The sequence below is a fragment of the Accipiter gentilis genome, chromosome Z (assembly GCF_929443795.1).
Source record: "Accipiter gentilis chromosome Z, bAccGen1.1, whole genome shotgun sequence".
NCBI classification, from domain to species: Eukaryota; Metazoa; Chordata; class Aves; order Accipitriformes; family Accipitridae; genus Astur; species Astur gentilis.
This window is the reverse complement of record NC_064919.1, coordinates 79,661,252-79,675,837: the sequence shown is the minus strand read 5'-3', so window position 1 is coordinate 79,675,837 and position 14,586 is coordinate 79,661,252. Positions and strand designations below refer to the sequence as shown.

At 48.5% G+C, this 14,586-nt stretch overlaps 3 protein-coding genes across 18 annotated transcripts in view; 2 read left to right on the top strand and 1 right to left on the bottom strand.

Moving 5' to 3' along the window:
• UBAP2 (ubiquitin associated protein 2) overlaps positions 1–14,586 on the bottom strand; it is a 186,807-nt gene that overhangs the window by 7,553 nt on the left and 164,668 nt on the right. For all 16 annotated transcript variants that reach the window (XM_049795053.1, XM_049795056.1, XM_049795054.1 and 13 more), the window contains one exon: positions 311–389. In XM_049795053.1, coding sequence (XP_049651010.1) covers positions 311–389 — 79 coding nt within the window. The remainder of the gene's footprint in view (positions 1–310; positions 390–14,586) is intronic.
• Positions 4,491–5,355, top strand: LOC126035929 (interferon type B-like). The gene has a single exon (XM_049795077.1). The coding sequence runs from the start codon at positions 4,491–4,493 to the stop codon at positions 5,064–5,066; it is 576 nt and encodes a 191-aa protein (XP_049651034.1). The 3' UTR covers positions 5,067–5,355.
• On the top strand, positions 12,847–13,422 carry LOC126035930 (interferon-like). Its single transcript, XM_049795078.1, has one exon. It carries the CDS (start codon positions 12,847–12,849, stop codon positions 13,420–13,422), a length of 576 nt encoding a protein of 191 aa, XP_049651035.1.

Sequence of the window (14,586 nt, the reverse complement as noted above, 5' to 3'; positions counted from 1 at the left end):
ACCTGTATGTGCTTGGGAAGGGCACTAGATGACACTGCTGTTTACATTTGTAATAATTTTGCACTTATACTCAAAGGCTATCCAACTTAGTCCCAGAGGATGTCACATATCAATTACTGACCAAAACCATGAAGAAACATCAATGTCAGGATTGAGAGGGAGAAGCTTGCTTTTGTTTGACCAGTTTGGACTGATAGGTTTAACTGCTTACAGAAGGGAAAAACAACTGCTCTTTCAGCAAAGGCAGGATGACCTGCATTTACGAATCAGCACATCTCACTTACCATCCTCATCTTTAAACAGCACTCACCTGAGTACGGGTTGTTAGCAAGGCTCCCCTCTCTGCCTGTCAAAGTTGCAGGAGCAGGGAATGTAATTCCGTAATAATCCTTGGAAAGAAAAAACATCGTTTACTAACACATATTATACGCATAAGAAAATGTAAAAACGAAGATCTAAAGGAAGTTTGGGCAGAAACTGACCTTACTGCTTAGAGCAGAGCTGAAGATTTTACCTTGATCCTCAACTTCAAAATAAACCTACTTTATAGCCTTTTTTAATATTATGTACAAGTACTTCATCTTTTAATGGTTAAGTTAAAGGTAACAACTAAGCACTTTCCCCTCCCAACCCTTATCTCTGAGCCATCCTCTTCCAGTAAGACTATGTCTGGAAGAGCAACAGGCCATTGGGGGCCAAAGACCTGGGGTCAAGCCAAGACCATAATCACAACATGATGTAGTCTAAAGGTTTTGCCCTTGTATTATGCCTGTTTTCTAAAAGTGTAAACATCAGCCAAGAAAACAGCACAAACATTAACAAAAAAATATGGAGAAAAAGAGTTACTACTGGATGACTGGAAAATTTATTTAAACTAAAGTAAAGGAGACATCAGAAAAGAATTCTCCAAAGTGTGGTGTGCAAGACAATCCATTGGGGTGCATGAAGAAAATGGGTTTGGTACCATTAATAAATAAGATTTTAAAAATTTACAAACAGTGCTTGTTTAACCTTTCATCCTTTTTCAATTTTTATTTTTGTGTATGTTTTATAACTGTATTGGGTTTGTGTGGCAATGTTTTGGTAGCAGGGGGGCTACAGGGGTGGATTCTGTGAGAAGCTGCTGGAAGCTTTCCCTCTGTCCGATAGAGCCAATACAGCCAGCTCTAAGATGGACCCGTCGCCAGCCAAGGCCAAGCCCATCAGCAATGGTGGTAGCACCTCTGGGAGAACAGATTTAAGAAGGAAAAAAAAGTTGCAGCAGGCACAGAAACTGCAGCTGGAGAGAGGAGTGAGAACATGTGAGAGCAACAACCCTGCAGACACCCAGGTCAGTGAAGAAGGAGGGGGAGGAGATGCTCCAGGCGCCAGAGCAGAGATTCCCCTGCAGCCAGTGGGGAAGACCATGGTGAGACAGTAGGCTGTCCCCCTGCAGCCCATGGAGGTCCACGGTGGAGCAGTCTGTTCCTGAAGGACTGCAGCCCATGGAAGGGACCCACACTGGAGCAGTTCATCAACAACTGCAGCCCGTGGGAAGGACCCACGTTGGAGAAGTTCATGGAAGACTGTCTCCCATGGGAGGGACCCCATGCTGGAGCAGGGCAAGAGTGTGATGAGTCTTGCCCCTGAGGAGGAAGGATTGGCAGAGACGTGTGATGAACTGACTGTAAACCCAATTCCCCGTCCCCCTGTGCTGCTGGAGGGGATAGGTAGAGAATGCAGGAGTGAAGCTCTGCCTGGGAGGAAGGGAGGGGTGGAGGGGAGGTGTTTTGAGATTTGATTTTATTTCTCATTACCCTACTCTGCTTGATTTGTAATAAATTAATTCTCCTGAAGTTGAGTCTGTTTTGCCTGTGACGGTACTTGGTTGAGTGATCTCTCCCTGTCCTTATCTCGACCCACGAGCCCTTTGTTATATTTTCTCTCCCCTGTCCAGCTGAGGAGGGGGAAGTGATAGAGCAGCTTTGGCGGGCACCTGGCATCCAGCCAGGGTTAACCCACCACAGTAATGTACATATTAGTACAGTAGAATATGTATATGATTTAGAAATAAAAATGTACTGGGGTTGAGCACTCACAAATTTTTTACTGATGGGGTGTGTGATCAAAAAAGGTGGAGACCACTGCCTTAAAACTTTCCTCTAGGTCCTCCACAGGAAGGTAAGACAGTCCTCACCCTAGAAAGCTCACACACTGAGATGATGGGAAATGCCAGCAAAACCAAAGCAGCATTTTGTCTTCATTTTGGGAGAAAAAGAGAAAAGTTTGCCCTTCCCTCTCTGGGTGAACTTCACATGTTGAAGGGCTGGTACTCTACTAAAGTGTTAGTCCTCCTAATTCTCATGGTTTACTCCTCGCCACCTTCAATCCATCAAGAGTTAATGCTTTAACCACTAACATATCCATTTCCATACATCCTCCAACACTGGAAAAACATCCTCCTCCTTCATACCCCTCTCTGCAAATCCCCCAGCACCTTAAATGCTTTCTCACAGTTGACAGCACCTTCCACCTTGCTGCATTTCTGTGCATCGCCCCCTCTTTCCTACAACCAGTCCTCCATCGCTGAACATAAAATAATCCAGCAAAGATTTAGTATTGCAGGTGCTTTCTGTAACTTGAACTGGTGCTGTATTTCACCATCCTTTCCTTCCCAGGTAATGCCACCTTATCAACTCTGGCATGAATCACTTAACAAAACACACAAAAAATTCACATTAAAAGTCTTAGCAGGTTACTAAAAAGCAGTGTTCCCATTTCCTTCTGAGGAAAACACAACAATAAGCAGATTTGGAGAAGAGATCTGAACAGGATTTGGTGAACATGAACTGGAACTCACAGACTAGCATTCTCCCCTATATAAACTGGAAAAAAATATAACCAAATCCACACAAGAACAGGGTCTAAGGATTGCAATTATTCCCACTGCCTCTCAGGCAGGGGAAAACCACATCAGCACTGCATATCCTATCCCACACATCCATGCATACATACATTCAAACCAAAAAATAATTAGAAAAATGTGAGCACAAGCCAGTTATCTATGCACTCCCACAGGAAATCATCGGAAGAGATACTCTGCTCTTCAAACAACACAGGTATTTCCTGACCTAGAGAAGGCATGCAGAAGAAGATGCCTAAAGTCAAAACTGAGATATCACGAAAGGACTAAAAAATTCTGAAGTTAATAGATTTAAGCTCCACCAAGCAGCTCACTAGGTACCACGCACACTAGCTAAGGCTTTTTTAAAATCTCTGCTACACAGGCAGCCTGCAACAGACTAACAGAAAAGATAGCATATCCCAATCTAATACACATACAACGCTCCCCAACCAAACCAAACTAAAAAAACAAAAAACAAAACCAAAAACCAGCGACAATTTATAGTACCAACATACACATTAATTAATTGAATTAAATTAAAAAAGAATCTTCTCCCAAACCTCAGGAGAAACCCCTGTTCTCGCCGTTATCAGCAACCACCAATACTTCTTGCTGCTGGAAGCTTCCCAGGAAGCAGTGATGACTTGCACTGCAGACTCTGCCCACTTTCACTTTCTATATGTAAGCCAGCCAGCACATCAAAGACAACTATTCCTACCTGCTCCTGCCTCCCATATACCTAATGCTGCCTAAGGTCTACAACAAGTAAAAAAAAAACCAAAAAACCCCCACCAAAATCTAGAAATCACAATCATTGCATGAATAGTTGCTGAAAAATCCTTCATGAAGTTTATGCATTTATTTCTAAATATCAACACAGGGAGGACAAATAACTCGAGGGGGGGCAGGGGGAGGAATGATAGAGGGACCCAAAAATATTCTGCAAGGTATTTGCAGAGAGAGGAACAACTCTTTACCAGCAAAGCTGCAGATTCTATAGAAAAAGGAAAAGAAAAAAAAAAAAAGACAAACTAAAAATATTTGTCTAAAAGAAATAAGGGAAAACATGCATTAACTCATATATACAAATAGCACGAAAGCATGAAATAATCAAAATAGATGTTATAGGCAGAGAAAATTGAAAATATAACCCAAGCAAGACAACTCACAAAACAGATGAAAAAGCAAGCCTGAAACACATCAACAGCACAGCTGCCCCCAAAGCCTCTGCTGCTGCTGCTTTCACCCCTGCTGAACCTTAACAGCACAGGAGCTGGGCTCCCCCGACACGCCTACTGCAGCCCTGGGAAAGAACCAGCTCCTCTTCCCTAGGGCAGGGCCACCTCCCGCTTGCACTTTGACAAGCACAACTAAAGTCCTTAGGAGAAAGTAAACGGAAAGCAAAACTGAAAATGGAAACAGGGAAATTCTGTCCAGATGATGATGATGATGATGATGATGAAAGGAAAGCTGTGGCACCACATAAAGCTGGCCACCCGGCAAACACCCCAAGCACAGCGCCCACCCGCACCACTACCACCACCACCACACCAAGCCTGACCAGCCTCCTGCCCAGCACCACCCACGCAGCACCCACAGCCCCACCATGGCTGCGCCCGCAACCCCACAGCCCCGCCGGCCGCACGGCGCCCCGGCGCTCCTGCTCCTCCTGCCGGCTCTCGCCACCGCCCTCGCCTGCCACCACCTGCGTCCCCGCGACGCCACCTTCCCCTGGGACAGCCTCCAGCTCCTCCAGGCCATGGCTCCCAGCACCCCACAGCCCTGCCACCACCAGCAGGCGCCCTTCTTCCCCGACGCCCTCCTCCACACCAACCACCCACAGCAAGCCGCCGCCACCGCCCTCCGCATCCTCCAGCACCTCTTCGCCACCCTCAGCAGCCCCACCACCCCCCAACACTGGGACGCCCAGGCACGACACCACCTCCTCAACAACCTCCAGCACCACATCCACCACCTGGAGCAATGCATGCTAGCCAATGGCATGTTCTTCAAAAGGCAAGGGCCCCGCAACCTGCTGCTCAAGGTCAACAAATACTTCCGCCACATCCACAACTTCCTCCACACCCACGACCACAGCGCCTGCGCCTGGGACCATGTCCGCCTCGAAGCTCTCGTCTGCTTCCAACACGTGGACACACTCATGCGGCGGATGAAGAGCTGAGCCGCTCCTGCCCTCCGCCAAACCCACCCATGCCGAACACCCATCCCCAGCCAACGCCGGCGGCGACAGATCGAGCGGAGGCAGCAGCAGCCCAGGCCGGGATTGCTCAGCACTCCTCACGCCTCTTCCAGCCAGGAGCCTGCACTGATGGGGAAATGGGCATGACTACGGTGAGACTGGGGCCAGGCTGTGGCACAGCCCATGCGCCTGCATCATGTCCACACCTTTGCTGGAAAGGAAGGAGGAGGAAATTGCTGTGCTGCACGCTCATGGACAGCCGCAAGGTGATGGGGAGAGGGGTGGGAAGGGTGGTATTTATTACCTGCAGCATTATCTAGCCCGTCCGGACTGCGACCTCCCCTGATGGAGGGAACTCATGTCAGTGACTATTTATCAGAGAATTCCATTTATTTATTTTGCCATTTTATTTATTTATTTATTTATTTATTTATCTATCTATTCACTTGTTGGAAATAAAGACCTTTTGCAAAACCAAAAAAGAATAAAAAAGAAAAGAGATGGTCATCATGCATATATCTGACAGGCAAAGACAGGGTCTCTGCAGGCAGGCAGGGATGAGCCTCCCTCCTGCAGCTTATCCCACTGATGCCTCTTGCCCCAGTAGAAGGCTCTGGACAGCAGGCCACCATGGTCCTTCAACCCCACAGGCATCTCCTGCTGGTGCCAGACCCTCAGAGCACACACTTGCCCAAACAACATGATAGCTGCCCTGTGTGCTCCTCCTCTCCCACCACCCACCCTCTCCCTTCCCAACCCTCTCCCACTGCCAAGACATGAAAGCCACCTCCAAACCACCACCCCACCACAATCAACCATTCAGCAATGCCACAGCACTGCTTAGGACCAAGCAGGGTGGCATGAATGAGGTACACCTCAAAGAGACAAGGAGGGGACCCACCAAGACCTGCAGAGATTTGGACAAGGAACTGCACCCCAGTGCTACTAACCCACCCAAGAAACACCAAAAAGGCACAAAAAACACAGGAGATGCCCAGGACTGCTTATTGCTCTCCTACAATCACCACAAGTGGCTCAGGACGCTCCTGCCTGTGCTCACACACCAGTGGCTGTAGAGGCCTGCCCCACTACATAGTGAGACAAGGGGAGTCAAAAGAATCTTAGTAGGCATAATAAAGGGGGGTGAAAGAAGATGTTTAGTGCTTACATTGTTGAAATTAGCTGAGGTAGAGACAGTCCTTGATAAGAAGAGCTGGTCCCAAGAAACAGCCAATGAGGTAAAGACAGTCCTTGATGAGAAGCAGGAGCAGGCCCCAAGAGCCAGCTAAGACTGGTCTTGTGGCTTGGGTGAATACCAAGAAATCACTGAGCCTGCGCAAGGAAAGAGGTTACTAGCGGTGACGAAGAGGAGTCATCTATCTTCATCTCTGCGACCACCAGACGACCACCATAAAGAGGCCCTGCGCAGGCGCAGTTGGGAGGGGACTATGGAAATGACCTCTCGGAGCTAATTTTAATATGAAGCGGGGATAGGTCATGCATATGTATAGGCGTATTGTAAATATGTAATACCTGACTGTATAAACTTGAGGCGAACTGCCGAGTTGGGCGTGCACGACTTTGGTGGGACTACCCCCCGTGCTGCCCAGCGCTGAATGAACATACCTACTTTACAGTCTCACTGATTGTGGAGTCTGTTTTCTGCATGTCAGTTTGGTGAGCCAGGCAGGAGACTCTCTGCTCGGCTGTGGGACTGACTGCGGAGCGGACGCCCCTCGGGGTGCCCAGAGCACTTTCCTTGGAGGAGCCCCCGCTGCCAGCCGCTCACCGCGGGAGCAGACAACAACCTCCTGAAGCCATGGACCAAACGGTATGTTTTACAAGGGGAGCCTGTAAAAGTACGGGCCGGGGCAGCTGGTAAATCACACAGAGACGTCTGACATGCAGCGTGGTCCCCGTATGGGAGGAGGGTACCCTGTATGGGGGGATTTGCTGACCGATAGAGCGAACGCTAGCGATCTTGGGGGTAGATTGAGCAAATCCAGGGAGATCGCTGCATCCCAGTATTGGGAGCCAGGACGGACCTGTCGATGACTGGTATATAAGAGGCAGGAGAAGGGTAAGCGCACCCCCTCACAATTGCGCTTGCATTATGGGGTAAGTGGACCCCCTCGCAACTGCGCTTGGTTTATTTTTGCAGCTGCTGAAGGTTGTCAACTGGAGCAATACTTGTATGATGTGAATGTTTGGAAATTTATGTTAAAGATTTTGTGTGGGTGTGTGGAAATGATATGTTGAAATTTATAGGTGTATGTATGTTTGTTAATGTGTGAATGTCCTTACGTATCAATAGGGGTGATTCCTTGCTTTGTATGTGGGCTTGCAAATGGACTATATAATAATTAGCATCCGGCTTGGGTTTTGTTGAAGTGTAAATCTTGTGGGAGAAGCTGATACTGTACATCTGGCAGACGGAAAGCAGACTGCCTTGAGTGTTTTCTCCAAATTCCACACTTTCATGATTGGGAAAGAGCTCACTAAGAATCCAAAATACTGAGATTGGTGTGTAAAGGAAAATTTAATTCCAGAAATTTGGGATGTGTGGGAGGAAAACTGGGGAAGACTGTAAAAGAAGTGTAAGAAACAATTTGCATGGAAGCTTATTAAAAGGAGAAGCCAAGATCAAACCTAAGAATCATTAGGAGGAGTTATAAAATGGGAAACAATCAAGGGGGAATATTGAGGAAAAGTCCTCTGGGTTGTGTAATTGCCCACTGGAAAGATATTGTTGGGACTGGAGGTACAGAAAGTAAAAAGAACCTTATTAAATACTGCCATCAATGGTGGCCATTGTATAAGTTAGAAAGTGATGCTAAGTGGCCACTTAATGGGTCACTAGATTATAATACTATATTACAACTAATGCTGTTTTTAAGAAGAGAAGGAAAATGGGATGACGCTTCATATGCAGACATGTTTTTCACCCTCCAAAATCATCCGGAGTGGCAAAGGGACTGTGGAATGGTACCCCTACAGGACCCCATGGTGCTTGCACTTGAGCGAGAGAACAACAAGGACCTTAGAGGTAAACTGAGGCAGTGTTGTTTGGCATGTAGTATTGGACAAAGATGTACAAAGACAAATAAAATTAATCAGGTAGCAGAACAAGATCTAACTGATTTGTTTAAGCCTCCCCCTCGACCACAGGAACAGGATGCAGACTCGGATAGAACTCTGACCCCCCCAGGCAGTCCTGTATCTTCCTGTACTAGGAAGAAAATTACCTCAACAGCTTTACAAGTACCTCTCCGAGAGGTGGTGGGGCCAGATGGTGGGACAATGTTAATCAAAGTACCCTTTTCTACTGCTGACCTAGGGGAATGGAAAAAGGTTGCAAAAGATTATAGGAGAGATCCGATAACTATAGCTAAGCATTTCCAATTTACTGTGAAACAGCATAACCCTGATTGGAAGGATATACAGTTACTATTGGAATATATGACTGAGACAGAGAAACAGCTGATTTTAAAACCAGCAGGGAACCTTGCTGAAGATCATTATAAGATTACAGGAGGGGACATTAAGAAATATTTCCCTCTCCAAGACCCAAAGTGGGATGCTAATACATCTGCACATATGGAAAGATTGCAGGGGTATCAGGAGTGGATTATAAAAGGAATGGAGAGAGCGATCCCCAAAACTATAAATTGGTCAGCTTTATATGCAGTTAAACAGAGTCCTTCCGAGTCTCCATCCGAATTCCTGGATCGACTGAGGGATGTAATGTGCTGCAGCACACCACTGGATCCTGGGTCAGAGCCTCTTATAGAAAAAACTCTGGAGCCGCAGTGGGAAGGACCATTTAAAGTACTACTTACCTCCTTCACCGCAATTAAGATCAAGGAACAGAACGCCTGGATCCATCACACTAGGGTGAAGAAGGCACCCAAAGGACAATGGACTTCACAAGAAAAAGGACCTTTGAAGCTCAAATTTGTGAGACAATGATTGTTATGTTCCTGAGTTGGACCTTGTCCAAGGGGCAAGCTTGGGATCAAAACACTTATTTAAATATGACAGAGAGTACCTCAAAAGTACTAAATTTATCAGATTTTTGTGTATGTAATCCCCTTCCTCAGGGGAACATGGAACTCCCCTTTTTAGGAATCCCGACCACAAATTGGACATCTCTTATTAAAGACGGGCCAGACAGTAATGGATCATGCCCTCATGGAAAAGGAAATACCCAGCAGGGACCCAACTTTGATCTGGAGGTGCCCAACGCTAAAGAGATCTTAATTACTGGCTTAAATATTACTGATAATATTTGGGGAGACATGGATAATTGTAGCCTTGCAGAAAATCTGGGAACTTTTGATAAAGGAAAATTAGAACATCTTGGAGTAGACTTAAGTATCAGTTTCTATTATATCCGGAAACCAAAGGGTGGGCCAGAAAAGAAGGGGCAAGAGCAAGACAGAAGGGAGACGCATCTCAGTCCAAGATGCAACACAGGGCCAGGATACTGGTGGCTCTGTGGGGATGGCAGGGCCAGAAAGAGTTTACCCCAGAACTGGAAGGGACACTGTGTTCGAGGATACCTTGCACCTCAGGCCAGTATATTCGAGGGAGCTTCGCCTCCCCGAGGGTTTTTGAGAACACCTTGGCTCCATGTAAAACGGGCTGAAAACCCACTAGTTATTCGAGGTACTGGGTACCATAGTTTTGTCCAATGGTTAATCCCCTCTTTAGGGGTAAGCGAGTTGGAGAAAGCTATCGTGAATATATCTGCTACATTAGAGATTATAGAAAGTGCTACAATTGATGCAATTCGAGCGTTGCAACTGGAAATACAATCCCTAAGTAAAGTAGTGCTCCAAAATAGAATGGGATTGGGCATGCTTTTAGCAAAAGAAGAGGGCTTATGTGTAGTTATAAACCAAACTTGCTGTACCTATATCAATCAAAACCAACGAACTGAAACAGATCTTGAGGAGATATGGGAAAGGACTAAAATACTACATGAAGGTTCCCAAGATGACACTTCTTGGGGCTTGACAGGCATATTAGAAAAACTAACCTCCTGGTTGACAAATTTGACAGGGTTAAAGCATTTGTTTGTCACTATAATAATCATCATTCTCTTGTCTGTGGTCCTTTGCATAGTGGTTCGATGTGGCCTTTTGTGCTGTAAGAGTACAGGAGACTCTTACTGTGAATGGAAAAAGAATCAGTTACAACGAAAACTCGAGACCAACAAATACTTAGAGAGTTTGCTAGATAGGGAAATAATGTGTTACAAGTACTGGGATTATATATAGTAAAAGAATTTACTGTTTTCTAGAAAAGGGGGGACTAAGACAAGGGGAGTCAAAAGAATCTTAGTAGGCATAATAAAGGGGGGTGAAAGAAGATGTTTAGTGCTTACATTGTTGAAATTAGCTGAGGTAGAGACAGTCCTTGATAAGAAGAGCTGGTCCCAAGAAACAGCCAATGAGGTAAAGACAGTCCTTGATGAGAAGCAGGAGCAGGCCCCAAGAGCCAGCTAAGACTGGTCTTGCGGCTTGGGTGAATACCAAGAAATCACTGAGCCTGCGCAAGGAAAGAGGTTACTAGCGGTGACGAAGAGGAGTCATCTATCTTCATCTCTGCGACCACCAGACGACCACCATAAAGAGGCCCTGCGCAGGCGCAGTTGGGAGGGGACTATGGAAATGACCTCTCGGAGCTAATTTTAATATGAAGCGGGGATAGGTCATGCATATGTATAGGCGTATTGTAAATATGTAATACCTGACTGTATAAACTTGAGGCGAACTGCCGAGTTGGGCGTGCACGACTTTGGTGGGACTACCCCCCGTGCTGCCCAGCGCTGAATGAACATACCTACTTTACAATCTCACTGATTGTGGAGTCTGTTTTCCACACGTCAATAGAGCACAGTGGCCTAGGCCTTCTTCAACTCAATGCATCCTTCGCAAACAAAAACATACATCCCCAAACACCACCAGCCAACATGATCCAAAGCAACCAGCATAGACCAGCACAGCATTCCCCATGAAGGAAACTGCCCATGCACCACCAGCACCAGCTGCTCATTCGCCCTCCAAGCACCACCCCAAAAATATCTGCCCTGGGTGCTTTGTCCTCCCCAGATAAGCCCAAACAAGAGAACACAAAAGTTCAGCAGCTCTGGCCTCCTCCCACACAGGACAAAGAGGTTCTCCATGCTCAGTCACACCACCTCCACCACCATGTAACTGCCAGGACACTGCTTTGTGCAAACACAAATAGGCACTTCCCATGCAGCTGGAGAGCAAGAAAACAAGAGGAACCAAACATATTCAGGTATGTCGCAGGACCCCTCAAGAGGCAACTTCCAGGTGGTACTACAGTCCTGCTGTTGTTCCTCCTAACAAGAAATACCCTGTGATGTCAGGCAGAGAGGACATCATTGGCTCTGCTTTCTCGGAGGTGCTGAAGAAAGCAAACCGTCCTCAGACATAAAAACAGAGGAGGAGAGATAATGACACAATCTGGAACACAGGGAATTCCAGCACAAAAGAATAAACATATTATTAAAATCTCTATCATGAAAGTGAAACAGCACCAGAAAAGGGATCAGGGAGGTTGTGGGATGTCCATTCCTGGAGATATATCCAAGAGCATCACCAGACAATACCACCAGCAAGCTCCTCTGACACTACCTACCCTGAGCACCATATTGCGCTCAGGACCTCAAGAGCTAAATAAACCACTGAAAAAGATTTTAAAAACTGGTAAGAAATAATGCATGAACACTGATTAAATGAAAAAATACAAGAAAAAATGAAAAGTTCCAGTAGTATGAGCACATAACACATGACACAAGCATTTCACCAGGGAAACACTTAAAAATTGAAAAAAGGCATTGTTTCTGGAGGACTTTTTTGACTGCCAAGCACAGAGACAGTGGTTGTGAAAAATTACACAACTAGCGAAAATAGCAAAAATCAACCTACATGACAAAATTTCTGGCTGCAACTCTTTCATTGTTCAATAAACAACAACTTAGAAAAGACTTATAATACCCAATCACAAAGACATTAAAACAGAGGAGATGGAAGCAGAGAAATGATATAAGCTTCATCAATGCACACAGAGTGCTCAAGTCCTTAGCCAAAAAGCCACGTCCTCAAAGAACATTTGAACTTAGAGAGCTACTGAGCTTCCTGAGAAATATATCACTGCACAGATCTCCCCAATATATAATGAAACATGATGAATTCATACGACAACAAGGATGACAAACATACCGAAAGCAAAAAAACCACAAACAATACGAAGGCAATACATAAGGAACAGAGACGTGGCGAGAAAGGGAAATTCAGGGGAACACAACAAGCAAGAAAGATAGCCTGGAAGGGAAAGAAGAAACCACAACAAAAACACAGAAGCAGCACAACTACACCAGATGTCGACACCCCAGCGCTTTCGCATCCCCCACTCAACCACTACAGCCAACCTCCCCCCCAACACACCACCAGCAAAGCACCGCCACCGCCACCGCCCTCCCCACGCGCGACCACCCCACCAACGCACTTCCCCGAGACCACCGCAGCCACCAGACAAAACCGAAAACCACAGCCGGAAACTCGCTGCAATCGGAAAGCGAGGAAGGCAAAGCCGTGGCACCGCATAAAGCCGGCCACCCGGCAAGCACCCCAAGCACAGCGCCCACCCGCACCACTACCACCACCACCACTCCAAGCCTGACCAGCCTCCTGCCCAGCACCACCCACGCAGCACCCACAGCCCCACCATGGCTGCGCCCGCAACCCCACAGCCCCGCCGGCCGCACGGCGCCCCGGCGCTCCTGCTCCTCCTGCCGGCTCTCGCCACCGCCCTCGCCTGCCACCACCTGCGTCCCCGCGACGCCACCTTCCCCTGGGACAGCCTCCAGCTCCTCCAGGCCATGGCTCCCAGCACCCCACAGCCCTGCCACCACCAGCAGGCGCCCTTCTTCCCCGACGCCCTCCTCCACACCAACCACCCACAGCAAGCCGCCGCCACCGCCCTCCGCATCCTCCAGCACCTCTTCGCCACCCTCAGCAGCCCCACCACCCCCCAACACTGGGACGCCCAGGCACGACACCACCTCCTCAACAACCTCCAGCACCACATCCACCAGCTCCAGCAATGCCTGCCAGCCAACGCCACGCTCCTCCAAGGCCGAGGGCCCCGCAACCTGCTGCTCAACGTCAACAAATACTTCCGCCACATCCACGACTTCCTCCACACCCACAACCACAGCGCCTGCGCCTGGGACCACGTCCGCCTCGAAGCTCGCGTCTGCTTCCAACACCTCCACAACCTCACCCGCACCATCCCCAGTTAGCCCAGCGACCCCACCAACCCCCACGGCCCCACGCCCCGCCGCCACCACCACTTCTGCAACACCGCCCCATCCCCGCCTCTGCCCTCCCGCCTCCCCTGACCGACGGCAAGGGCCGACGCGAGAACCGCCCTGCACCCTCAGCCTCCGCCGACGGCTCCTCTCTTTAGAGACCGTCTTCTATTTATTTTCACAATGGTTTTTATAAAGCTATTTATTCACCTATTTATTCGACAGAAAAATAAAGACCTGTTGCAAAAAGCTTGCCCGTGCCTCTTGTCTCAGAAGCGCGGGAAACGAGACGCTGGCCTGGCCTGGCCTGGCCTGGCTTGGCCTGGCCTGGCCTGGCCTGGGGGGAAGCCGCCTCCACTCAACACCTCCTCCAGGCCCTGCTCCAAACACGGCTCTGCACACATCCCGGGCCCACTCTTTGCTTTGGCACCTCCCCAAGGAGGCACTTTCCTCAACCTCTTCTGAAAAACTCTGCCAGGGGCTAGCCGTCCGCACCACAATCACCTCTTCGGCCCTTGGCTCCTCAACGTCCTCCCCCTCCCACCCCGCTTTAGACCCACTCAGCAGCAGCTCCGGAGCCCTCACTCCAGGGAAGACGCGGACCTCTTGGGCCGGGTCCAGAGGAGGGCCACCAACATCATCACAGGCATGGAACACCTCTCCTGTGAGGACAGGCTGAGAGACTTGGGGTTCTCCAGACAACTGGAGAAGAGAAGGCTCCGCCGAGACCTCACTGCGGCCTTTCAATACTTAAAGGGGGCTCAGCAGAAAGGTGGGCACAGACTTTTTCATGGGGCCTGTAGCGGTAGGACAAGGCGCAACGGCTCTACGCTAAAAGAGGCTAGATGCAGACTAGATACAAGGAAGACATTTCCTACCATCGGGGCGCTGCAACACCGCAACGGCTTGCCCAGACAGGTGGTAGCTGCCCCATCCCTGCAAACATTCACGGTCCGGTTGGACGGCGCTCTGAGCAACCTCATCGAGTCGAAGACGGCCCTGCTCGCTGCTGGGGGCTTCGACCAGATGGCCCTTCAAGGCCCCTCCCCACCCAAACCATTCCATGATTCCAAGCAGACGACGCACGGCACACAGCATCGCTTTGATGAGGCTGAGCGCGGCCACTCTCGACGCTTCAGGCATTCTCCACGACAA

Coding starts and splice junctions, on each gene's coding strand:
- LOC126035929 (XM_049795077.1), top strand. CDS start 4,491: ATGGCTGCGCCCGCAACCCCACAGCCCCGCCGGCCGCACGGCGCCCCG.
- LOC126035930 (XM_049795078.1), top strand. CDS start 12,847: ATGGCTGCGCCCGCAACCCCACAGCCCCGCCGGCCGCACGGCGCCCCG.